The 27,500-nt window shown below is 51.1% G+C and overlaps 1 protein-coding gene across 1 annotated transcript in view; it reads right to left on the reverse strand.

Moving 5' to 3' along the window:
• The window catches only part of megf11 (multiple EGF-like-domains 11), a 55,526-nt gene that overhangs the window by 5,430 nt on the left and 22,596 nt on the right, over nucleotides 1–27,500 (reverse strand). Inside the window, exons 5-18 of the mRNA XM_056598677.1 lie at nucleotides 21,647–21,893; nucleotides 21,156–21,276; nucleotides 20,369–20,505; nucleotides 19,174–19,386; nucleotides 17,624–17,798; nucleotides 13,173–13,293; nucleotides 10,686–10,849; nucleotides 10,040–10,142; nucleotides 6,230–6,376; nucleotides 4,517–4,651; nucleotides 2,658–2,783; nucleotides 1,262–1,390; nucleotides 657–785; nucleotides 26–154 (exon numbers count right to left, since the gene is read on the reverse strand). Coding sequence (XP_056454652.1) covers nucleotides 26–154; nucleotides 657–785; nucleotides 1,262–1,390; nucleotides 2,658–2,783; nucleotides 4,517–4,651; nucleotides 6,230–6,376; nucleotides 10,040–10,142; nucleotides 10,686–10,849; nucleotides 13,173–13,293; nucleotides 17,624–17,798; nucleotides 19,174–19,386; nucleotides 20,369–20,505; nucleotides 21,156–21,276; nucleotides 21,647–21,893 — 2,076 coding nt within the window. The remainder of the gene's footprint in view (nucleotides 1–25; nucleotides 155–656; nucleotides 786–1,261; nucleotides 1,391–2,657; nucleotides 2,784–4,516; nucleotides 4,652–6,229; nucleotides 6,377–10,039; nucleotides 10,143–10,685; nucleotides 10,850–13,172; nucleotides 13,294–17,623; nucleotides 17,799–19,173; nucleotides 19,387–20,368; nucleotides 20,506–21,155; nucleotides 21,277–21,646; nucleotides 21,894–27,500) is intronic.

A 27,500-nucleotide genomic window follows, 5' to 3' on the forward strand; every position in this document is an offset into this window, starting at 1 on the left:
CAGCTCAGGAGGACTGCTCTCATACCTTGGTCGCAGCGGATGCCTTTGTAGCCGGGGCTGCAGTAGCACGTTCCAGTCACATAGTCGCAGGTCGCATTGTTCATACACTCACATAATTGCTGACAGCCGAAGCCAAATGTGCCAGCAGGACACTCTGCGTAGGGGAGAGCCTCATTATTACACACACCGTGCTAAAGTACCCACAGAGCGGGGATGTGAAGTGGCTAAGGCTAAGCCCACAATCACCCACACACTGACTCTAATCAGGGCTCCAGAGTTTAAGTGTGTGTGTGTGTGTGTGTGTGTGTGTGTGTGTGTGTGTGTGTGTGTGTGTGTGTGTGTGTGTGTGTGTGTGTGTGTGTGAGTGTGTGTGTGAGTGTGTGTGTGAGTGTGTGTGTGTGTGTGTGTGTGTGTGTGTGTGTGTGTGTGTGTGTGTGTGTGTGTATGTGTGTGTGAGAGAGAGAATGTGTGTGTGTGTGTGTGCGTGTATATGTGTGTGTGTGTGTGTGTGTGTGTGTGTGTGTGTGTGTGTGTGTGTGTGTGTGTGTGTGTGTGTGTGTGTGTGTGTGTGTGTGTGTGTGTATGTGTGTGTGCGTGAGAGAGAGAATGTGTGTGTGTGTGTGTGTGTGTGTGTGTGTGTGTGTGTGTGCACTTACTCTGCTCACAGGCGTTCCCTATGAATCCCGTCCGGCAGGAACACAGCCCGGTGGTGTGGTCGCACTCAGCGCCGTTCTGGCAGCGGCAGACCTCAGAGCAGTCCACCCCGTAGAAACCTGCAGGGCATTCTGGGACACGGGACACACCGGGGACCAGTCACTCAAACTATGTCAGGAACCATAAGTATCAAGCCATTAATTGTAAATAAAAAAAACAATGGAAATTCCAAGATAGTTCTGTATTGTATACAATACAAAACGTGTGTGTTGACAAAGTATACACACATACAACACGTTTTGGAAAGATGAGGAGATTCAGCGGGACAGATAAGACAATGGGGATGGGTTATCGGCTCACTCCAAGGTGCATCCCTAAAACTATAAAGGGTGTCCATGATCGTCAGTAATGTCCTTCTAAATATTAAAAAAATCGACTGACTTAAAAAAATAAAGACGTTGTAATGGTCGATAACTTTCAGCTCGTGAAAAATTCATTATCTCTCACACGCCAGGGCGATGACTATTATTACTGTCCTCAGTGCAGTTCTCACAAAGCGCCAACAGAGGGCACTATGTGTCTACTGCCGCCGGTCGTCAAGACTCACGCTGCGTGCAGTAGAGACCCATCCAGCCGGGGCTGCACCTGCACTCCCCGTCGTAGGCGTTGCAGCGGGCTCCATTGTGACAGTTACACAAGTTGAGACAATCAGGACCCCAGTAACCCGCGGCGCACGCTGCAAACGCCGGGAAAAACAGTGATGTTGACTCTCACCTCAGCAGTATGGAGGGTTGTATAGGTGATCAGGAAAGTAAAGGACTATTTTGAAGTGTGTGTGTGAGTGTGTGTGTGTGTGTGTGTGTGTGTGTGTGTGTGTGTGTGTGTGTGTGTGTGTGTGTGTGTGTGTGTGTCTGTGTGTCTGTGTGTCTGTGTGTGTGTGTGTGTACGTCCGTGTGTGTGTGTGTGTGTCCGTGTGTGTGTGTGTGTGTGTGTGTGTGTATGACAACAAACTACTGCTAAATATATATTTACTCACTTTCCATCTCAAAGACAAAGTAATCGTGTGGAAACAGCCAAACTGTGATGGATCTACTCAAACATCCTGCAAACATCATGTTTGAGCTGCACTGTATTTGTGTTGCGAGCTGATATAAATGAGAACCAGAATGTATTTAAACTACCAGCTCTGATGCTAGGTACCGGCTAATATGCATTTAAGCTTCCAGCTCTGATGCTAGGTACCGGCTAATATGCATTTAAACCACCAGCGCTTGATGATAGTTACTGGCTGACATGTATTTAAACTACCTGATGTTAGGTACTGGCTGACATGTATTTAAACTACCAGAGCTTTGATGTTAGGTACCGGCTGACATGCATTTAAACTACCAGAGCTTTGATGCTAGGTACCAGCTGACAGTTGAACTCCCAGCTTTGGATGCTAGGCATCGGCTAATATTTGAACTACCAGCTCTGATGCTAGGCACCGGCAGACATCCTTTTCTCAAGGCTAAACTGCTCAGCGGTCCATCTTTGGGCTCTCTGGCCTCTATGCGCAGCAAATCAAAGAGCATAATGTTTGACAACAATCATTTAGGCTGGATGTGCTCTACAGCTGATAGCAGCGGGGAGGTGAGGAGGGGGGTGGTTGAAGGGGAGATTCTAGATCTTAAAAATGATGAATGAGCATGAAGGTCAACGGTGATCAGAAGGACAACAACAGGAACCGCAGGAGATCAGCTAGCTAAAACGGTGGACTCAATAATGGTGGAATTTGTTTATTTAAATAATACTCATTGTTGTTGATACTAATTATACCAATAAATGATAAATGAACTATAATAACAATAATAATTATGATAATAATAGCAGAAAAGGATACTAATTATATATATAATTATAATAATGGTCATCATAGTAATAATATAAACTATACATAATATACGCTAATAATCATGATGCTCATAGTCTTACTGATATGAATATGTAAAGCACAGCCCTACCCAGAGAGCAGTCTGCCCCCGTCCAGCCGGGGAAGCACTGGCAGGAGCCATCCACAGGGCTGCAGGTGCCGTTGGTGCAGACACACGCCTCCAGGCAGCCCTCCCCGTACCTGTCACTCGGACACACTGGGGACCCCCCAGCATGATGCAGTAAACACACCGATCTGCACGTACAACCCACTACTTACACAGAGCCCGGGCCCCATGGGACTGCAGAACCGTCTCAATGTCCTCGCTGCCCGGGATCGGTACAGGGAGTTTACAGACCACCCGTGGATGTTGAAAGGGATCACGGCGAGTGAACGCCGTCCACATCAAAAACTAAAGCGGTGAACAACAATATAAGAGGTTCACCTGACCTAACGCAAGCGCACGTACGCACTTATTGGGTGTTGTACTCAGTTATACTACTTAGTGGTGTAGCATCTTATCCTAGCTATCTGTGTTGGATAAGGGAAATGGGTTAACTTAGTGATTGTTAGTGCTTTGATCTTGGTTCTATGAACATCCTCACTGTACCAACAGCGATATATTGTTTCACCTGCTTCTGACAAATGTAATTGTAATTCACTTTGGATAAAAGCATCTGCTTATTGCCCTAAATGTAAATGTAAATGTAAGGCGCTAGCTCGCATTGACGAAGCCGTGGTCGTTCAATTGAGACAGCGCATCAACCCAAAGCTGTGTCTATATATAGATTATGTTAAACAAAAAGATGTCCCTCGCCCAATATCCCCCATTTCCAGTGTTGCCTACGTGAGGCATTAGCGGGAGCTGCGTTTGGCCTGACCGTCACCGCGGCGACAGGTACATCAAAGCAGGCGTTGAGTTAAAAAGGGGAATAGACGGCATAGCAGATCAGATGCTCGTCGGTGCGAGGGAGATGCAGCAGCCTCACTCATTTTGACTCAGGGTTACTCTAACGACCCTCCCTTTTCATGTTCTCCCAGCTGCCTGTTCTCAGCCGTCTCCAGCACGTTATTAGGGCCGGGGAAGTGTTCCCCCCCCCATCACCGCCGTGGCGCCGCTCATTCAAGGGGGTGGTCAGGCCTCTGCACCCGGGGGGCCCTTCATTAGCCCAGGCCGTGGATTGGGAGCTGGGCAGTGCTGGGGGGGGTTGGGGATATCGAGGGTGCTCACCCACCCAGAGGAGCCGGAGCTGCTGGGCGGAGGACGGCCACACCCGTCCACAGTACCCCCCCCCCCCCCCCCTCACCCAAGTCCTGCCACCCTAGCCGCCCCCCAGCCCCCATGCTGCGCCACGCTGTAGTAATTACCAGCCAGACAAATTATCGCCGGCTTCCCTTGCCTTTAGCTAGCGTATTAAACTTTTATTCACATGACATTCCTCAAAGCCATGAAAGAGAATTCAAAAATATCCTCCCTGCCTTTTCTGTAATGCCTGAAATAAGAAAGACTGGTAAGATATTGGAGGTGAAAATGGACCTTGTATCTGCATCTCACTGGCGTCGTTCTGGTTCGTCGCTCTGTAGCGGCTAAAGCTAGTCCAAACGAAACAAACACAACCCGGTATATTCACATCGGGCTGCGGCCGCGGCATGAGGGAGCGGAACACAATGTATACTTTATGTCGTTCTTCCACTCCAAAACATCGTTCGGAGCATATTGTCTTGAGATAATCAAAGCAAAGTTTGCGCGCCGTGCCGCGGCGTTGGCAAACTATCAAACTATCCCAACAAAGGCACAGGAAGCGAGTCCCTGGAGGTCATGCCCTGGCCCCTGACGCTCCAGAGCTCCTGGAGGGCTCTGCAATGCTAACGGAGCTACAGGTCATCGCAGAGAGGGGGCGGTCGGCTCGCTAAAGAGACAGCATGGGGGGAGAACAGGGGAACACTTACCCATGTTGCACAGGGTGCCCACGAACCCGGACAGGCACTCGCAGCGGCCCGTCACGTGGTGGCACGTCCCGGTGCTGTGCACACAGTGGGGGCATGGCTGGCTGCACTCCTGGCCGTAGTGCCCCGAGAGGCAGACTGGAGAGGGAGGGGCCAGCAGGGAGGAGAGACATAGATGGAGAGTGGGTGAGAGAGGGTTAGAGAGTGACAGAGAGAGACCACAGGGTAGATATATATATATATATATATATATATAGTGAGAGAGAGAGAGAGAGAGAGAGAGAGAGAGAGAGAGAGAGAGAGAGAGAGAGAGAGAGAGAGAGATTTAATTGTTGATAGAGATGTGGCAGATACAATTTTTTTGACAAAGACAATCTTCTTCAGTTCTGGACATTGTGCAGAGTTTATAACAGAAAATGGCTAGAGAGAGAGAGAGGCCTCCAGTGAGCGAGAGACAGAGAGAGTGCAAGAGAGACAGACAGAGAGAGAGACACACACACACAAACTTGAATGGTTCTCTCTCTTAAATTCTGGCCAAACTGATGTTTACAGGACTGCCGCTGTGAGATTCACTCCCAATCAGTGAGGTCATCTTTTTTAGAGCACCATCAGAGAACGAGAAAGAGAGAGAACAAGAAAGACAGAGAGAGAGAGAGAGGGAGAGAACAAGAAAGAGGGAGAGAGAGAGAGAACAAGAAAGTGTGAGAGAGAGAGAGAGAGAGAGAGAGAGAGAGAGAGAGAGAGAGAGAGAGAGAGAGAGAGAGAGAGAGAGAGAGAGAGAGAGAGAGCTCTTCCAGAGATCAAGACTAGCACTCCAAGAGAGCAGGGCCCCATCGTGTGTCTGATGAGCCTTAAGCAGGCCTTGTTCACCCCCTCCCCCCGCTGAGAGCTGGAGGTGGTGGTGGTGGTCATGTGGTGGTAGTGATGGTACAGGGGTGTGCTGGAGGGGGACATGTGGTACTGTTGGTGGTGGTGGTGGGTTGGTGGTTCTGGTATTGTTATGGTGGTTGTGGTGTGGAGTGGGTGGTGGTGGTGGTGGACGTCATGTGGTGTTGCTACTGGTGGTATGTTGGTGGAGGTGGTGGTGGGGCTGGTGGTAGTGATGGTATGTTGGTGGTGGTTGGTGGAGGTGGTGGTGGGGCTGGTGGTAGTGCTGGTATGTTGGTGGTGGTGGTGGTTGGTGGAGGTGGTGGTGGGGCTGGTGGTAGTGCTGGTATGTTGGTGGTGGTGGTGGTTGGTGGAGGTGGTGGTGGGGCTGGTGGTAGTGCTGGTATGTTGGTGGTGGTGGTGGTTGGTGGAGGTGGTGGTGGGGCTGGTGGTAGTGCTGGTATGTTGGTGGTGGTGGTGGTTGGTGGAGGTGGTGGTGGGGCTGGTGGTAGTGCTGGTATGTTGGTGGTGGTTGGTTGGGGTTGGACACGGGAGGAGGTGGCTGAAGGACAGCATGATTAAGTGAAAGCTGTGATGAAGGGCTGTACACTCAGGCGTTTATGACCGGCACAACTAAGTGCTTCTGCCTCCCCATCCCCCCCCACCCCCCCCTCACACCCACACCCTTCGGCTGTCTTTCCCTCTGCGATCCTTCAGGAACAAGGTCAATATTGTGTTGGTGTTTGGTGACTGCTTCCGGCCGGCGCCGCGAACACAAACACAACATGTTTTATAATGAAGACACCAAAACAAACGGGGGAGCACAGTGATGGAGTCTCCTCCCCCCACCTCTTCTGCAGTACGTCCCTCTGTACCCCGGGGCGCACACGCAGCTGCCGTCCTCGGCGGAGCAGGAGCCCCCGTTCAGACAGTAGCAGTTCACAGAGCAGTTGGGCCCCCAGAAGCCCTGGGGACAGACACTGTCGCAGTGGATCCCTGTGTGAACACAAAACAACATGAATCCACCAGCCACAGTACGCCACAGTGGGACCGGCGCAGGGATCTGCTGCTCTTGGTGTTGTTCTTGCAACGAATTCAAACGAGGACGATTTTCCACATTTGGGTGTAATCACAGGCTGAACATGGACCCTGGTTCAACTGTCTCACAGCGCGCCGAGAACCAAACCTGAGCTGGAGCCTTTCATTTTGGTTTGAGCGTCCCGTCTTTTTAAGACACTGTTTTCTGAATTCTGCATGTATTTTTCTCTCTTCATCTGACTGGGGCAGGCTGCCAATGCAGCGTGTTGATTAAGAGGGCTGGGTCCCGGGGGCAGGCCGGCTCCTCTGTCATTCTCTTTCAGCAGAGCGCTGGTTGTGTACTGAGCTGAAGGGAACAACTCGGCTGGAGCCTGGGCTAGGAGAGCAAAGCCTGTGTCCCTGGCTTTGGTGAGCCTCCAAACAACACACACACACACACACACACACACGTACACGCATGCACGTGCACACACACATAAACACAGTCACATACACACGCACACAAACAAACATACACACACGTGCACACACACATACACAAACACGCATCCACACAAACACACGTATGCACACACACACACACACACACACGCGCATGCATGCATGCAAACACACACATAGACACACGTGCACACAAGAACAGACAGATACAGACGCACTCACACAGATACACACACATTTGCTCACATGTATACAGCACACACATACATGCATGAACACAAACAGACACCCACATACACACAAGCACACATAAACACACAAACAATTGAACACACACACACACACACACACACACACACACACACACACACACACACACACACACACACACACACACACACACACACACACACACACACACACACACACAAACACACACAGACAAACATTACACAGGGGCATATACAGGCGCCCCTGCACCCAAGCATACAGCCCTAATTTCAGGCTACACAAAACTTTCACCAATGCATAAATGAAGCATGCACACACACACACACACACACACACACACACTCAGGCACACACGCAACCACACACACACACACACACACACACACACACACACACACACACACACACAAATTCTCTTTTTGAGTAGAAAGTCTTCACTTGGAAGGCTCATTTAATATTTCTTTTGACTGGAAATATCAGAGACTGCTGTGACCATTAAAGCAGAATTAACACAGCACCTTTTGAATTAAACCTGGACCCGACCTCGTGGGACTAATGCCGTGTTGTAGCTCTGCACTCCTCCTTAAGTGTGGGGGGAGGGGGGGGGGGGGGGGGGGGGCGGGGGGATGCCAGGGCAGATAAAGGGGCTGGGTGGAGGGGGGGGGATTTAGTCATAAGCCCAGCAAACTTCAAATGGCAGGACAGACACATGCACAATATGCATGAGTGTGTTTGAGGTTGTGCTGGGCCAGGCGCTGGCTTTATTGTCTCTAAATGAATGGGGACATTACACTTTAAGGCTGATGGTAACAAACAGAGTGGCTTTACAGCCCCAGCAAGGGGAAGTAAGAAGAAAGAGGGAGCGAAGCCACCACTGAAAGTCTCTTCAAAGGAGGCTTTTTGTCTTTGGAGGGCCAGAGGTACTGCTGCCCAATTTGGTGAGCAAGAGCAGGACACAACAAAGCTCTCCCCTTCCCACTCTCTCCCTCTTTCCCTCTTATTTTCCTCCCTCTCCTTCTCCCAATCTCTCTTTCCCCCATCTTGCTCTCTGACACACACATACAACATAGCACTATCACTGAAAACACAAACACTCGTGCCCAAATCTATCATACTTGCCGTCTTTCGTCAGAGCTTTAAATATTGAACGAAATATTTTGAGGTCGGCCCGATTTTCCCAGTAGTATATTTTCTATAGGCTAGGATTTGAGCCTTTCATCATATCAGCCCAATCAAAACAGTGTTTTCTTCAATATCTCGGCGGCGGAAGCCCCCGTTCACAGCGCGCACGTTAAGGAGTGTCGCTGCTTTCCGCGTGTCCAGGTCTCTTCCCGTCACTGCGGCGTACGCGTCCAGGCGTTATGCAGAGACGCTAGTCACCGCGCCGCCGCTGCTAGTCAGCTCACAAGGAGAAATGCTCTTTCCCTCTGTTCTGCCTAGCGCCCTCCCTCTCCTCATTGAGTGTAAGGACTCTCTTGGGCAGGCTGCTTCTTTCCTAGAGAGCCCTATCCTCTGTGCCACTCTCTCCAGTCCTCTGTGCTGGCCCTCTTCACGAGCGGGTGAGGCCCACTGGGAGGCTGGCCTCCCCCCGCCCGGCCCCGGCGGACTCAATTACCACTGACAGATGGTCCACGACCTGCGCGGCATTCAGAGCATGAGAGACCACGCTTTTCTTTTTTTTTTTGGGTCGCGGACCCCCATTCTTGCGGATAATAAAACCCACATTGTCTCTCCGATTAAATGCCCCTCAGCTCAGGAGGGCGAGCGGAGGCGGGGCGGGGGGGCACCGGGGAGCTCACCGGGTTGACCTTTCCCGGGCTGGAGTTATTCCCCCTCCCGGCTGAACTGTGCCAGTCCAACTCACAGAGACTCCGACCCCCAGCCCTCGGCTGGACTTGGTGTGTTTGACAATCAGATGTCGTACTTAACTCTTTTCGGGGAGCGTAATGACCGGCACCCTCGCTGTGCCTTCCTCCCTCACCTCCCTCCATGTGAGGAAGAGCCAGGAGCGCAGAGGGCTGCTGAAGGCTAACAGAGGCGGAGGAAGCTGGTCCTCATAAGTGGTGCCGTTTCAGAGCCAATAGACCCTCTGTCTTCTGCGGAGCGTGTGATAGGTTGAACGCTAATGGGACTCATTGTGTTTATTTTAAGGTCAGGGTCAACTCTCTTAGTGTGTTTCAGTGAAGCAGCTATAAGTTTAGCTTCACTGGTGCGCGCATACCCACACACACGCACACACAACACACAACCAGCAGAAACCAAACACACACACACAGACAAAGACGCAAATTAATTAATGAATGTTATGAGCTACACCTGTGTTTACCCCTCGACTTCACCTTTGTGAAATAGGCTGCCTTAATATTCATTATCGATGCCACGGTGAAATAAATCAGTGGAGTCTTGAAACACGAGCATCTGGGCCCATTAGAGGAATCGCAAAGCCATAAAATATTGGAGCCGTTTCTTAAAAGTCATGAGATTCTCCTTCCGATTCATCCTCCAAATGCACGGGCTTGCTTTGGCAGCTGTATGTGTGCGAGCAACAGTCGGCGGCAATTTGAGTGTGATTACAAAACCAGCATCCAATGTGTCTCCCGAGAGAATCAAATCAGAACGTAATTCTCACAATCTCTCTCATTTGCATTACCCTTTGGCGCCACAGCAAAAACAAACAAGAAGATTTAATTAACAGAACACCACTTACGATTTCCGCAGACCAATTGTAAAACCCAGACCGCTGCGTCCAACGGCTGCATCCATACGCAGCTCATAATCAATTGCAGTGTCGGCGAATCAGTTTGGGGCTAAAACAGATTGTCTCATTTGTACTCTCGGATATCGACTCGAACGCGTTGAAGGGCCTCGTGCTGAATCACGGGGGCCCTGGAGAAAGGCCCCCGGTGGCTGTAGCCGTTCAGGGTTGAGGGGTGTGCGAGGGCCACCCACCTGTCCAGCCGGCGTGGCAGCGACAGAGGCCGCTCCCCGGCTCGCAGCCGTCCGCGTGCCCACAGCGGCAGCTCTCCCGACACTCCAGGCCGTACGTGCCGTCCTGCCGACCAATGAGAATCCTTCGTCATCACAACAGCGTTTCACATGGATGTCAGCTTCTCTGTGTCCGTCTCAAACAACTTAAGTTATACATTGTGTGTTTGGGCTTTTTATGGACATGGCACGGACAGGAAGGAGAGAGATCGAAAGACATGTTGGTCAAGATGGAAACTGGGTCACCACGAAGCGTATGGTGTCACTGGGCTGGAGCCAGCCGCCCCGGGTGTCTCTGTCGGCCCAGTGGAACATGTTATTGTCTGGCGGGTAATCCACCAAATGTATCATCATTATAATGATGTACTTCAGCTCTCGCTTTAATGTGAAGGGATTTACAGTGAATTGCGATACCTGACCGTAATGAGCGGGAACATGTTGCCTGCAGGTTAGACTGCACAGACATTGGTGTCGAACCCAGAGCCCTTAGTCTGGGATTCAAACCTCCGTCCCACAACCCCCCACCCACACAGCCTCCCCTACGCTCCATTCAAAAGACAGAGCTCTGTGGAGCAGCTGGCCGTCGTCATAGCAACAGGGGCAGACTCACAGGGCAGGGCTGGTCGCAGTGCGGGCCGCTCCAGCCAGGGGGACAGGTACAGGTGCCGTTGGAGGGGTCACAGGCCGCCCCGTTGGCACACAGGCAGGACTGGTTGCAGCCGGGCCCCCAGGACCCACTGGGACAGGGGACGGAGCAGTCTGCCCCCCGCCAGCCTGCAGGAGGGGTCAAGAGTCAAGAGTCAAGATATACACGGGAGTCCGGATCGGTATTTATCAAAGACACAGGGTAGTTCTAGGCAAGTCAATTCTTAGGACAAGGCTCGCGTCATCTATGCGGTAGGTAAAACCAAAAGAACACAATATAGGTATGAAATATAGAATGTAAAATAAGATAACGATTTAAAACATATAACTTAAAATATAAAATGGCATGTAAGGTAGACGAATGCCGGTGTGAACATATGCATGCATAAAGATATGCAGGGGAGCTAACAGACTGCAGGACACAGAACACATACACTCTGTATAGTGTAAGTGTTCCATCACACATCCCACGGGGAGAGTGTGGGAAAAAATACATACATGAATATTTATGTGAATGGGAATTTTTGGAATAATCTTTATATTCTTCAACGGTCAACGGAATAATGTGAAGGCATTGTGATTATTCAATATCTATCGTCTCTATCTATCTATGTGTCATCTACTCAGGTTTTCAATACTCCACTTTCAAAGAAACAAGCTCGTACATGCATTAAATATTCAACATATGCAGTGAACCCAATGTAAAAACCACTAATCCTGAATGTAATGCTTAATGCAGGATTGTTAATTATCATTCACCGTTAAATTGATAAATTCTTGTGCAGCAGATGTTATTCCATAAAATGGTACAATAATTGAATCCTTCACTACAACGCATATACTAATCATCTCATTAATTAGTAATTCACGTTGGGAATAAAACATTGTGTTCTTATCAGCTAAATTGCATAACCTGAGTTCAATTTAAAATTGAGTTTATGTAATAGCTTGCAAAGAAGTCAAAGTCAAAAAAGTCAAATCAGAAAGAATAACAGAAAATAATCCTATCCAAAGGATAAGAAAATTCACATTGCATTCAAAAGAAGAAATGAAAACAGACAAACATGTACACATTAACAACATAACAAATAGCGTATATAGGCAGAGAAGGAGAACAGGAGAACCGGAGACTAGGAGGAAAAACAGCTTTCAACACAATAGGAACAAAAACACAGAAATGGCCTGGTGGCTGTATCTCTTGGCGCGTGTTAAAAGCCGTGCTGCAGCAGTTTGAAACAGCAGACCGCTGATAGATTTATGTCTGGGGCGAGCACACAGACCTAAAACAGCGGAGGCACCACAGAAAGAGAGATAAAGGCTCAGGGAGAGCGGCTCTCTCCACATCGGCAGCTGAGATAAGGCTGACCTTGGCTTTAATCTTCTCTCTAATGGTTGGACAACATGGTCGGATGACTTGTCCATGAGAGGCTCCATACTCCAGCGCCACCAGTAGGCTATCCTCCACCGTTTAACAGGCAAATAAGTGTGTGTACCCTGCCTTGGAGAGGGCCAGTCAGAGCTAGGGCGGTCGTCGGGTTCGATCGGAATGTGAATGATATCACAGAGAAACCCTTCCATCCTCCACCAATCTGGGAGGCATACATATTGATCCATCAGCATTCTATCTGTGCTTAATCCCTGGCGGTGTAGTCGATATTGTTTGTGGTTGGAAATGTAACGCAAGCCTCGAGGCCATTTGTATTACGCTGACAACAACCTGTCAGGTTAAGAGGAAATGAGCTGTTGACGCAAAAAAAGAAAAAGTGATGTCTTTATATAACTTCATAAAATCGTTTGTTTTTAGTCTGCATGGTGTGCGTTGATGCTCAGGGATGTTGTGATTGGACCACAGCAGATGATGGGGATTCAAGCCTAGTTTTGAATGAGCTTTGGAGTCGATATCTCTACTGGGCGGTCTGGGAGGGAGAAGGGAGGGCCAGGTGTTGAGCAGTATTAGATCCAATGACTTTTTTGAAAGCCCAAGACCCACTTGCATACATCCCTTCGGGCCATATTCAGATAAGGAGCACGGCCTAGTTATGTGCTGTTGAACAATGCAAAGGGATATTCAAAGGGATGTTTCTGCAGCAAACGCACGGCGAGGACAGCATATATGTATTTAAATACAAAGCTAGTGCTATTTAGGCAGGTTTAACATTTACAGGTCAGAGAGTTCAGAGATAAAAGAGCCATTAGTTTACTTAGAAGGACTGAATGAATGAATAGAACCGACGGCTGCTTACTAATGCGGTAGAATAAGGCTTTTAGAAAGAAAAAAAAGACAGAAACCACACATATTTCCCACAGAAGAAAAATGAATTATTTGATGGAGGACAGCGATTGCCCCTATAGCCCACCAGACAGTTTCCCAGAATGCTCTGGTCCTGGTGGGGGTATCACAACACACGTGTGGTGGTCCATATCGACCCTGTAAAGGCCAATCACGCCGTACCTTCTCTGCATGCACAGGAGCCGTCGACAGGGGAGCAGGAGCCACCGTTACGGCAGGAACAGGAAGTCAGGCAGCTGGGCCCGTACAGACCGGCGGGGCACACCGCAGAGCAGTCCTCGCCCTGCGCACAGAGGAGGTCAGAGTGGCACAGTGGCGTCAGCCGACACAGGACACACATGACTCTAGCGCGTTGGCGTGAGTCCAGCTGGGATTTAACGGGCACAACCGTCTGGCGGGGGGGGGGTCACACTGTCACTGTGTAGCGATGAAACATCCCGTCGATAAGGATGACCCGCCTGTTGTTTCGGATGGCGATGGAGGTGATAACGTTGATGATACAATGCATCCGTACTTGTTGTCATGGTGACCTAATGGCCCCCGTAGTCGCGTGTGTTAACAGCACAGGCATAAACCCCTCATCACCCCGTAACCCCCCCCCCCCCCTACTGCCTCAACAAATCACTGGCTATCATTACTTCCAGAAAGAGTCCAAAATGTCACACCAATGAGCACTTGGGCGATTCTCGATAGCATTTTTTCATTTTTTACACTTTTTATATTCTATTTTAAAGGATCAGAGCAAATTCAAGAGTGGCCAGGCGTGTGTGTGTGACTCCCTGAACATGGACACCACGGCCATACGGCGACCCGGCCACCCGGCATGTGCAAGGGGAGACGGGAGATCGATTTATCCTGTAAGTGTGGAGAGAAGGCCCCCGGGCGGGCGCCATGCGTCCAGGGGAGCAGAGCCTCCCGGCTGCCTGACAACGAGGCCCAGTCCTGGTAATGAGCTCAGCGAGGGGACCGGCTTGGCCATGCTGGAGGGGGGGAACCTTCCAGTCGCCTCGCCACGGCCAAGAGGACATGCTTGGCCGAGCGGGTGGAGCACTGAGTCCCCCACCATGGCATTAGAGCAGCGAGACCGCCGCCTCAGAACGACCCTCCTCCTTCCCTGTCCTCCCATTCCCGCTGTCATTAGAATGTCTGCAGCTTTAAAAAGCTGAGCCCTGCAAGGATTCCAACATCCTCTCCACTCCCTAAGTGATCCCCCACCCACCCACCCTCCCTCCCTCCCCGCTCCCCCTCCACCTCACCCGCCTCCTCCTCCCGTCCCCTTCTCCTCAGTTCCCCGGTTTGAGTGACAGGTGACACAATGATTTAGTGTCCCAATTAGCGGCCGGGAGGACTCTGGCGCGTCTCCCTTCCGTCCCTCGTCAGGACCTGCCGCCGCTGCCAGCTGCTCAACGCTGTCATCATCGTTTTGAACTCCGCTTTAAACGCGGAGGTAGCTGAGGATGTGCCGGCGGACGCCAAGGGCAGAACACAGATCTGCCCCTCCCTCTTTGAGGGACATAAAAGCGCCACCCGTACCCCCCCCACACCACCACCCCACCCCCCACACCACCACCCCCTGCCAATGCAATTTCTTTATAAATCGCATACAATAAGCTTTGTTCTGGACGAAATGGAGCCTCAGGATCTGCTAACAACGGCAGGTTGGAGGGGAGGCGGGTCAGACCAGGGGAGGGGGGGGGGGCCATGTGGGGGGGCTAGGAGAGGTTTCCGGTGCCGTCTCCGGAGGATATGCAATTTGCTGGTGTGAGTCATTGAGCTGCAAATGACCACACGGGTTTCATTAGCTTCCGCCGCCGCCGCGGCCAGTGTCGGTGTTCACTTCCCTTTCACGCGGCGTGGCGATGGTGGCGGGCTGTGCAGGCGTGGCGCTCAGCAGCGGACGTGGGCGCTGCTCATTAGCCCACTGATTCATATTCCCCCTGAGCTGGGGAAGGCTACGCCCGCATGTGGGGGGGGGGGACATTATTAATACAGGGGCTGTGTGAGCCTTCGCCATGGTCGACCTTACATAACGACCCGTGCGCTCAACGGCAGCACAGGAATCTACGCCCAGACCACAGCGGCCCCTCGCGCAGGGAGAACACCGGACTAGTTCCTGTTGGTAACTCACTGTAGCGCCTCTCTCCGACGCGCATTGATCCACGGCCTCGCATCCGTCGAGACTGGACGTAAATGGCATTGCTAATTACCAATCAGACTCTCCCTCTCCCAAACAGTTAATCTTACTGCAAGGTGGAGGACTGGCAATTTAAAATTCATGCAGCAAGACAGATAATGAACCCATTGATGAGGTTAGCAGCCCCGGAGAGACTAGAACATGACTTGTTTTCATGAGCTACAAAAGGATGTTAAAAATCATTTCACTGCCATCACGAAACACAGTGGTATCTCTCGCTCACACTCACACACACAGACACACACACACACATACGCATGCACGTGCATGCAGACACAAAAACACATACAAACACCCACAGAAACGCACACACACACACATACACACACACAGAACAGAACTAACACTAACACAAGTTGTGAGATTTAAACGCGAGGTCCAGGGCAGAATGGTAGGGTGAGGGCTGTGTGGGGACAGCAGAGGACAATGTCAGAAGAAGTAACATGTAATCACTTTGTCCCAATCAGAAAAGAACATGTCCAATTACTGGGGCCAAATCAAGCGCACAGGGCACAGCGTGCGGCCACACTTGAGAGGCTTGCCCCCCCCCCGCTGAGAGGAGGATGCAGGACGAGGCCCATATGTTTCCAGAGACACTCTCGGGGCGTCATTTCACCAACCATTTAATAGCCATACCCTGACCGCCACCGCCAAAGACACAGGGAGGTTAAAGTGAAAGAAAAACTAAAGTGTTTTCAACTGTGTTAGAAAGTACAGTTTAGGCTGAAACATGTCTGACTATAAACAGCCACAGACACATCACTTTCCCAGTACACACACATGAACACACACACACACACACACACACACACACACACACACACACACACACACACACACACACACACACACACACACACACACACACACACACACACACACACACACACACACACACACACATAGACACACACCCTCAGACCCCCCTTCTTCTCAGACCCCCCTCTCTCTCTTAATCTCTATCTCAATCACATAAATACACACACACAGATACACACACACAGATACACACACACACAAACACAAACACACACACACACACACACACACACACACACACACACACACACACACACACACACACACACACACACACACACACACACACACACACACACACACAGAGGTGCACACGCCCGCCAAGCCACCACATGAGGTGCGTCTCCACCTGACTGCCCACACTGCCGCTGGCTGCAGCCCTCTAGGTGTCTTTAATGGGTCTGGCAGGCCTTCCCAGCACACGCCGAAGAGAACAGGTGGAGCAAATTAAGGCTCAGTCTGTGGCCCACTGTGAGGCCGGCCGCCCGCCGCCTCCCGCCTAAAGACAGGCGGCCCGCTCTAAACCAGCCGCCGCCGCTCTGACACACAGGGAGGACGCCAGCGGCCCACCTTGTGGTAGGGGGAGGGGGGCACTGCATTAAGCACTAATAAAAATCGTTTCCGGAGAAATGGGCTTGAAGTTCTGGCTGTTTGGTGAGGAGATAAAAGAGTCCGGAGCCAGGGCCGGCGCTCCCATCCCTCCAGAGCTCGTTTGAGGAGTGGGCCTGATCACACTGGGGTTTAATATTGATGGGGCAGACCAAGCTTTGCCAGAGATGTCGTCATGTTTAAGGGCTTCTTTCAGAAAGTGGTGTAATCCCAAACTTAGCATGTTATTAGAGACGGATATAAATCTTGACTTGCTACTGCCTTCCTTGGAACAATGGCTTTCAAAAGCTACGCATTGCTATACATACAGACGTTAAGAAGATTCAAATATAAGCTGGACCCCTCTTGAGTAAAGGACGACTTTATGATATTTTCTTTTACTGTTTGTTAAACTTAGGTATGATATATGAATCATGTTGCAAGGTTGCGATAGAAGGAGAGAGGAAGGTTACAATGCAATTAACCAATTATAGATTAGCATGTCAGCAGTCCCGAGAGTACAAGGGGATACAACACCATGACAATGGTAATGTAATTAATTATATTAATCACATTACAGCAGACTGCTTGATTGAAAAATGGAGAATCAGCTGAATTCTAATTTACAAAATGAGCCATATATGCTTTTTGAGTTCGTGCATACTAGGCACGAAGGCCTACACACAGCAGAAGTTTACGCTCGAGTAACTTTCCAATGTTTTATCTTGGTAGGAACGGTTGCTAATTAGTGTGTTCAAGTAAGGTTGTTGAGTTAGGAACCACTTAACAAAGGTAGAGTTATAAAAAGGAGAAAAATACAACTTCATTAAAAGAGCTGAGTTGTAACGTGTAACATTTTACGACCAGCCCTTTAATCATGCAGTCAATAACAGATTGTTATATATATATATATATATATATATATATATATATATATATATATAGCAACTCAATAAACTTAACCCAAAAAGCCCCTTCATATCTCTGATGGAGACCACTGCCTGTCACTCACCATCAGACCAGCAGGGCATATGCAGGAGCCGGTGACACTGTGGCACTCAGTCTCATGGGCGCAGTCACACGTTGACCTGCAGCTGTCGCCGTAGGAGCCAGACGGACAGCTTTCGTTGCAGTAGAGCCCTGTCCATCCAGGGGAGCAGCTACACTCACCAGACAGTGGGTGACAACTTCAACAGGCCGAGACACAGAGGAAGTGGAGGGGGAAATAGAGCGAGAGACACAGAGGGACAGAGAGAGAGAGGGAGACAGGGAGAGAGAGGGAGAGAGAGAGAGAGAGAGAGAGAGAGAGAGAGAGAGAGAGAGAGAGAGAGAGAGAGAGAGAGTTATATCTTTAGAAACATATCTGATGTTGCGCTAGTAGGGTCAGACAGTGGGTCCTCAAGCCGTTGGCAATCCATCTGTCTGTTGGTGTCTACAGACCGGCGCTGAGATAAATGAGGTGTCTCTTTTCTCCTCCGTTCCCCTAATGATTTCCAAGGCCATCGCCCAGGTCCGGCCAGCATCAGAGCATTAACATTGCATTAACTATGGATGCTGCTGAGTAATAATGAATGAAGCAAAGGTCGCCATTAAAAGCTAACTCCTTGACACATAGCTACGAGGTGTCCAGCTTCTAAATGGCGCTCATGGTCCAGAGCCGGCCTGGAACGCGATTGGTAGTCGGTGAGCATTTGGTCTCATAAATCAGACCTTCCTTTGATGGCAGACACGCTCGATGCTCGGTGAACTGGGCATTTCACTTTCTTTAGCTTCATATTTGTTCCGACCAATCATCTTGTTGGAGTCAGGGATCTGTCAGCGTGTAATTGGTGCTCACATACTTAGGTTGCAGTATGAAACTGCAAAAAAGTGTCTGTCAAATCTTCACATCAATGGCCACTTTATAAATACACTTATTCAAATCCCCTCCTGAAAGCTTTGCAACAGACTTTTCCGCAACGCAACAGGAAACGAGGCCTAGCACCGCCCCTTGTACTTCCTGGTTCCCGGTCTTGTGGAGGTGGGGGTCTGGCTGCAGTGGAGGTGGGGGTCTGGCTGTAGTGGAGGTGGGGGTCTGGCTGTAGTGGAGGTGGGGGTCTGGCTGTAGTGGAGGTGGGGGTCTGGCAGTAGTGTAGGTGGGGGTCTGGCTGTAGTGAAGGTGGGGGTCTGGCTGTAGTGAAGGGGGGGGTCTTAGGGTAGTGAAGGGGGGGGGTCTGGCTGTAGTGAAGGTGGGGGTCTTGCTGTAGTGAAGGTGGGGGTCTGGCTGTATTTAAGTTGGGGGTCTGGCTGTAGTGAAGGGGGGGGTCTTGCTGTAGTGAAGGTGGGGGTCTGGCTGTAGTGAAGGGGGGGTTCTTAGGGTAGTGAAGGGGGGGGGGGTCTGGCTGTATTTAAGTTGGGGGTCTGGCAGTAGTGTAGGTGGGGGTCTGGCTGTAGTGAAGGTGGGGGTCTTAGGGTAGTGAAGGGGGGGGGTGTTAGGGTAGTGAAGGGGGGGGGTCTTGCTGTAGTGAAGCCTTCACACTAAACGTTATGCACATCTTCGTCGGCCCCCGGAGCCCCACTGACCTGACGGTGTTGGCTGCGTCACAGGGGCAGTACTTGTCACAGATGAGGCCGTAGAGTCCCGGCGGGCAGAACCTCTCCTGGCAGTGGGGGCCCTTGAAGCCTGTGTCACAGAGGCACGCGCCATTGATGTGGTAACACTTGGCGCCGTTCTTACAGTCGCACCTCTGGCCGCACTGGGGCCCGTAGGTGCCAACGGGGCACTCGTCCTGGCACCTGAGCGCGGCGGGACAGAGGCGGGAGATTCGAGTGAAAGCCAAATAACGCGTCACAGGTCAAAAAGAGCAGACTTCACCAGTGATTACGAGAGCGGAGCAGATGTTGTTTTTTAAATGAAACCGATGCACACCTCCTCTGTTATTTCAACGTGCAGAAATTAAATAATCAACGCATCACGTAGTCAACTCATTTCGTTTTGTATCTGTGAACGCGCGAGGTTCATCCCAATCAAAGCAGAACTGCGTTATTACATCTGGAAGGGTTCGATGGGAGAACGCACAGGTGCAGAATATTCCTGCCATGTTAATTCACCTGCCACTCGCAGAATGAATGAGGGCAATTCTGTGAAATAATAAAGCCAAAGAGTAGAGTCGTCCAGCAAGTGTTTTCATTCAGCGAGACAATTGCTTCAGCCAAACTAATAAAGCAAGACTGCTACTGGGCTGCTCGGGCCGGCGGAGAGGGAACTCAAGAGATGTGGGGTTTCAATGAGCCTCTAATACAAGCCCATTACTTATAATTAATGAGAAGAAGCGGGCCGGCATGGAGCCCGTAGTGAGATCAATGGACACGCTGGAAGAGGACGATGAATGGAGGCTAAAGACGCAAGCATGGCCGGCCGGCATGAGCAGGAGACTAATTAAGTGTAAAGCCCTCTGTAAATGTTTCTAATTCCACATTCTCACTAATTAACGTTCATGCATTTCTCCTGCTCTTTCTCAGGCAGGAATATTCCAGCACACACAGGTATCGTATCGTCTTGTTTACAAATCCACAAAGAGAATAGGTCAGTGGATATCTCGGTTCACGTGTAAACTGAACGCACCAAACTATCCTGATGGCCCTTTTCTCCCCCCCAAATATCATTAAAGTGTGCCAGATTGTCTGGCCTATATTCAAACAGCGAGAACAAAAGTTCCTCTTCTGAGGACTCTGGTATCCTGAGGCGTGGTGGAGATGCTGGGCACCAGACTCGTACCTCCGTCCGCTGAAGCCAGCCGCGCACTGGCACTGCCCGGTGACGTGGTCGCAGAGCCCCCCGTTGCGGCAGGAACAGTCCCGGCTGCAGTTGACGCCGTACTTCCCGAGCGGACACGGCTGTGCGCAGACGGAGCCCTTTGGGGGAGAGGCGAGCGGAGATCGTCCTCATGCCCTCACACAACATTGATTCAAGGCAGTGCAGCGAGCGCAGTCAGAGCGGCTAAGCCCTGTGATAATATAGATTATGTATGTCGCAGCGATTTAGTTTGCTGTTATCCGCCACCAATATCTAGTTCTAACACTTTTAAGCCTCTGATCTGGCAATACAAATGCAACCATGCTGGCTTGTTGAAAATAAATACATTGTTGGCGCATTGTTTCGTCCTTTGATCCAGATTGGCTGTATTTACTGGCTACAGTGGTTGACCTACAGTGGTTTCATGAAGCTCTTTCATTTTATATTGCTCCTTCATAACTTCCATTTACCCAATTTCCTCCTTCCTCTTCACCTCCGTCTTCTCTCTCATCCTCCCTGTCCTCCCCCTTCTCTCTCTCCTCCCCCCTCACCTCTCCTCCCCCTCCTCCCTCTCCTCCCCCTCCTCCCTCTCCTCCTCCCTCCCCCCCTCCTCCTTCTTCTCCCCCTCCTTCTTCTCCTCCCCCTCCTCCCTCTCCTCCTCCTTCTCCTCCCCCTCCTCCCTCTCCTCCTCCTTCCCTCTCCTCCCTCTCCTTCCCCCTCCTCCCTCTCCTCCTCCCTCCTCCCTCTCCTCCCTCTCCTCCCCTCCTACCATCCATCCGGTGGGACAGGAGCAGTCTCCGGTGATGTGGTGGCACGTTCCTCTGTTCTGACAGGGGCATCGCTGCTCACACTGAAGCCCGTGACTCCCGAAGGGGCACCGCTCCCCACAGCTGCACCCCACCGAGGGCCATCCCGCCGAGGGCCACCCCACCGAGAGCCACCCGACGACGCCAGACGACCGGCGACGACACCCAACGACCAGCCCACAACACCGAGGACGAAGTTCACAAACCGAAAAAGACAGACACACACACAACACCAAACACGTTACCCCCTCAGAAATCGGCCGGCTAACACACTGCACCCTCAGGCAAAATAATATTTTGTTTTCCCTAACTCTCTATTATCTCTATTATCATGTGTGCGGCTCATGCAGAATGTGACGCCGTGCGACGAGGTGGAGCACCTGAACACGAAGGTCACAGAGGAAGAGATTCTACTTTGTGGGTGGGGGGGTCTCAGCGGCCGGGCCATACTCACAAAGCGCCAGTGTACCCCGACGCGCAGATGCACTCTCCGGTCTCATGGTGGCAGGTGGCGCCATTCAGGCACTGGCAGGGCAGCTGGCACGCCTTGCCGTAGTAGCCGAGCTCGCAGGGCTCCTCACAGCGCCAGCCCTGGTAGCCATCGGTGCACACACACGCACCTGTGATGGGGTTACACTTGGCACCGTTCTGGCACTGGCATCGGTTGCTGCAGTGGGGTCCCCAGTGGTCGCTCTCGCAGCCTGGGGAGGAGGAGAGAGGGGAGGGAGGGGAGGGAGGGGAGAGGGGAGGGAGGGGAGAGAGGGGAGAGAGGGGAGGGAGGGGAGGGGGGGAGAGAGGGGCGGTGAAGAGAGGGGAGGGAGGGTGAGGGGAGGGAGGAGGGGAGAAGGAGGGGAGAAAGGGGAGAACAGGGGAGGGAGGGGAGACAGGGGAGAAGGGGGGAAGAGAGGGGAGGGAGGGGAGAGAGGGAGGGGGAGGGAGGGGAGAGGGAGGCAGGAGGGGGGGGAGAGACAGGAGAAGGGAGGGGAGGGAAGTAGGGAGAGGGACAGGGGAGACAAGGGGAGACAAGGGGAGACAAGGGGGAGAGGGGAGACAGGGGGCAAGGGAGGGGAGAGGAGGGGAGAGAGGGGAACGAGGGGGGGAGGAGGGAGAGAGGGGAGAAAGCGGAGGGGAGGGAGAGAGAGGGGGGGGAGAAAGCGAGGGATGGAAAGGAGAGAGGAGAGGGACGGGGGGGAGAGAGAGGGGAGACAGAGGAGGGAGGGGAGAGAGGGGAGGGAGGGGAGAGGGGAGAGAGGTGGGCGTCAGGGGGTTAGCGGTGCACAGAAACACACGGCAGCGTCCTGATGGCGGGGCATGTGGGTCAGCATAATGGAGTTTATGGGCTCGTTGGAGAGTGAGAGCCGCGTTGGTGTGTGTGGTTCATGGTCTAGGGAAGACTCTGCATGGATCCATGTGAGTTTTTGAAAAAAGGTTGGGGGAGCTAAATCTATTGTTTGATTCATAAAGCACAGACTTCGTCTGCCTCAGTCCATTTTGGACTATTTGTATATACTTTCAGCCTTATAAATAAAGGCTGAAAGACTATTTATTTATTTATTTATTTAATATGAACTGCTCTTAAATCTGAATATTTTGAACTCTTTACACACATTTTACTCAAAAACCCAGACATTATATTTAAAAAATAAACCATTGTTTCCGGGCATTTGTAAGACCTGTGAAGTTAAATAAGTGTCTATCTCCCTCCTAAGGGCATCTTCTTTCCTAAATCCCAGCAGTAACTTATCTTTTCAGAACCCCGGCAACATTTCCTCAGATCATTTAAAGATGCATTTTGTTAAAATCCTGTCTCCGAAGGAGAACACGATAAACCCACAACAGCAGCGCTGCTCCTCCTCCAGCGAGCCACTTCCTACGGCGAGGAACTCTCAGTACCTGGGCAGAGAGCGCTGCCTCTGTCCCGGGTGATTCAGTTGTTCTGCGGATCTTGCCGGGATTTAAGATATTGAGATCTCCTTATGTCTCTCAATCAGCGGCGGCAGTATTGCCTCACATAGAGGGCGCAGCGTGAGGCCTCGGCCAGGCGGCCAGCGGCTCAGAACAGATTCCATTATTGACTTTCACATCATGGCCCGACCCAGTTAGAAATGCAAAGATGGCCGGCTGGCCTCCCTGTGCGCCCTGTGCTCTGGGTCTTTTCTGCCGGCGCTCTGATCAACGGGAATGGGAACATAATGAAAGCTGTTCCACGCTCAGGTACACGGTGGGAACACGAGCAGCCTGCCCTCTAATGCAGACCGCTCTGCCTCCGAGGGGGGTCTGCCACTACTGCCTCTGTGGCTGGATAGGGATATAGGCCGAACCACGGGCCTGCATCGGGCAGCGGACGGAGGGGGGGCAGCTATCGATTCAAACTAATCTCTCATGGCCTCTAGTCTGGCATGAATGAATTCCCTGACGGCCGGACTTGTGCCACGCAAACAATCCTGGGATATTAAACGTTGAGGTGTAATGGATGAGCAGTTTAGCCGCGCTTCTGATGTGTGTGTGTGGGCCCTGCTGATCACTGCTCCTTCAGCCCACGAAACCACCTCATCAACTATCTCTCTCTCTCTCTCACTCTCTCTCTCTCTCTCTCTCTCTCCCTCTCTCTCTCCCGATTGCCCACATGCCCACCATGACACATCCTCACCTCTCACAGCAACACAGCGTGCCGTGCTTATTTGTTCCCACTGTGCCAGACTGGAAGCATTCAAAAATGAATGTTTTTTTTGGGGGGGAAATTGTTCAAATTGAAATGACAATGATGAAAAAAAAAAAAGAAAGAAGAAACAACAAGGCTGAGATTTATTTTTCAGAGGTGTCTGGTTCTTGGGGGCTCAATCAAATGTAACTCTCTAAAGCGTTGGAGCTTTTTTCTCCCTGGCTTGCACTCAAAGACCTCAACACATGGAGAGCAAAGCACATTATCTAGCGGTCCCCGTCCTCGTCCTCTCCTCTGTAGCCGGGTCTTTGACGTCAGTTAGCTGTGATTAACTAGTCAGAGTTCACCCTCTGCTGTGGGCAGAGCAGAAACATCCAGGAACAACTTCTACATCCGTTCCACTTTGATTCGGGTGGCGCTCTGTAGGCGTCTAGGGGATGGAGCGGGGGGCCGGGCGCGGTGAGGGAACCAGACCCCCCTGAGGGTTGGAGCCTGTGGAGGGTGAATCCCACCGCAGAGGCCCAGAACAGGAAACCCCCGGTTCAACCCCCATTAACTCGCCTTGACCCTTGACCCTGATCGCTGAGTCTAAAAATAAAGCAGGACCGTCATGGGTCCCCTCACACAGAGCCATGTGGGACCACCAAGGTACAGACCCCAGGGTACTACAGACCCCAGGGTACTACAGACCCCAGGGTACTACAGACCCCAGGGTACTACAGACCCCAGGGTACTACAGACCCCAGGGTACTACAGACCCCAGGGTACAGACACAGGGTACAGACACAGGGTACAGACACAAGGTACAGACACAGGGTACTACAGACCCCAGTGTACTACAGACCCCAGGGTACAGACAGCAGGGTACAGACCCCAGGGTACAGACACCAGTGTACCTAACTCAGGGTACAGACACCAGGGTACAGACACAGGGTACAGTCCCCACGGTACAGACCCCAGGGAACAGACACAGGGTGGAGCCCCACAGTACAGACCCCAGGATACTACAGACACCAGGGTTCGGTTTGTTATCCCCTTCTGACGAAGCAAACACAAGACCTGCAGCTAGCACCTCTTCTGTTTGTGGTTAGAGAGAGAGAGAGAGAGAGAGAGAGAGAGAGAGAGAGAGAGAGAGAGAGAGAGAGAGAGAGAGAGAGAGAGAAAGAAAGAGAGAGAGAGAGAGAGAGAGAGAGAGAGAGAGAGCGAGAGAGAGAGAGAGAGAGAGAGAGAGAGAGAGAGAGAGAGAGAGAGAGAGAGAGAGAGAGAGAGAGAGAGAAAGAGAGAGATTCAGTGAGAGAGAGAGAGAGAGAGAGAGAGAGAGAGAGAGAGAGAGAGAGAGAGAGAGAGACAACTTTGTGGCGCTGCACAATGAAGTTTGTTCTAAAGTCTGCATTTAAAAGATTGCCAGTTGTGATATTTAAAACAAACAGCTTGCAGTCAAAACCTCAGTAAGAAGAGTACACCGAAGTTGGCCTTTCCAGCAGTGCGCTTACCTCTGCCAAGGCTGCAGAGGGCTGAACGTGATGATAGGAAGAAAAACACTCCGAGACTTCCATCAGACCAATTAACCAAACTTACATATGGACGGCATTCAAATAAAGCTTCCGTAACCAGCCACTCAATTACCAAATTGCCAAACAATTACTGGCATAAATGTACCCAATCATAGATATATTCCCACACGACATCACTGTGCACCGCGCAAGGCAGCAGCAAGCTCGTCAGCAGCCAGTTCGTCAGCAGCCAGCTCGTCAGGAGCCAGCTCATCCGGAGCGTGTGGTTAGGTGCTGAGGGACTACTCAACCCTCCGCTAGGAGGAGCCAGGGATCAAACCAGCAACCTTCTGTTTGCCAGGTTACCTGCTCTTTGTGATGGGGAGAATACGTATGATGGACTACTACATTAAAGGTTGGGTATGGGATTTGAGAAAAGCCAGCAGATTTTGAAAACGCAGAACTCAAATGGTCCTACCCCCTCTCCTTCAACGCTGACTCTAAGTCCACCCATTCCAAGTACATGGACGCGCAATCATGCACGAGCGAACACAGATGCGCGAGAGCGAGCCATTAGCTAGTTAGCCAGCTCCAGTAGCTACTGCAGGATAACAACAAACAGAAGCTTGCTCTGGGTCACGAGCTTTGAGTACGTGCACGAAGGGGTCACGCGCGGGGAGAGGGGGAGGGGGAGGGGGAGGGGGAGTGCAGTACGACCGTTGATTGACGTACTTACTGTCCAATGCCACTCGGTGGGTCTGGAAATCATTGCCTCGAGTTTTTCGAGCCCTGCCCGTTCATTTCAGTACTTCTAACTCAGTGGCTGTAAGTGGGTTATGATAAGTAATTTTGCAAAAATGGCCAAAAAAGAGAATACCATACCCAACCTTTAAGTAAAACCTGGCAAAAAAGGGGGGGGACGAGTTTCCTTGTAAAATGTCCCCTTTGGGCAGCAGAGCAGCATAGTGTGATGGTCGCCCCCTTGTCTTCTGAAGCCTTCACGGGATCTTACTCGAGTCTGGCACAGAAACAACTACAACTCTATTATTATCATCCTCGTTCTCTACCTCCCCTCACAGACTTCATGAATGGAAGCAAATCATTCAGCAATTTGTAAGAATTTAATGGAAGAACATCTTCGTACTGTTCTCTGTGAGTTGGCTCAGAGAGAACAGTACGAAGGGGTAACGCTTTATGAAGGGCGTTCAACAGAGGCTTGTATCAACACTCTGCACATTCAGCCCAGCGCCGGCTCACTGTGGCAGACGCATGCTCTCAGAGTCTGACTGGGTTGCATAACGGACTGGAGGAAAACAGACGAATGCTGTGTGTTGAGAGTTTAACTCCTTCCAGCGCTAGACCTAAACTGCCACCCTTCATGATACCGACTCACTCTCATCTCATGGCTTTAGGTTTACCACTAAAGAGTCAACCAAGACCTTTCGTGGTCCAACTCATATGCAAGGATAAAGATAGATGAATGCACATGGAGTGGCCGAGCAAAGGGTTGCTGCAGACCCTTTAGTCACAGTCACCACTGCAAGAAGGCCATGTCCCGCAGGAAAACACAGATTAATGCAAGACAGCAACAGCACACATTACAATGGCAAACGATGACATGATGGGATGCACAACGCAACTCGCGTTTTGAAATAATAACCAGCCATAATATTATATTTACTGAACAATATTTATAATTTAGTTATTTTAAATGACCTATGATATTCTTTCTAGAATTGTACATTAGTATTTTCAAGAACACGATACCCACGCAGCACCAGTAGTACCACAGGTAGAAAACACTTCTCTAATCGATGAGGCGCAAGAGGTTAACATTGTTGCGACATGCCTATGAGCTTGACAAATACACCTCAGAGTGGAGCGGGCCTGCCAATAGCCATGGGAGCCTTCCTGCTCAATTGGAATAACAGCGCGCTACAGCCTTGGCTGTGGGGCGTGTCGCTGGGCTGGCCCCAATTCATCTTATCTGATACCCCGCATGTTCACCTTCCCTGGGGAAGCAGCCACACCGGGCTGCACTCGCCCTGTGACACACACACACACACACACCAACGCACCCACTCGCCCTGTGACACACACACACACACACACACACAGCAAACACACCTACTCACCAAGCACGCCTGCCTACA

The sequence above is a fragment of the Gadus chalcogrammus genome, chromosome 9, assembly GCF_026213295.1.
Source record: "Gadus chalcogrammus isolate NIFS_2021 chromosome 9, NIFS_Gcha_1.0, whole genome shotgun sequence".
Taxonomy (NCBI): domain Eukaryota; kingdom Metazoa; phylum Chordata; class Actinopteri; order Gadiformes; family Gadidae; genus Gadus; species Gadus chalcogrammus.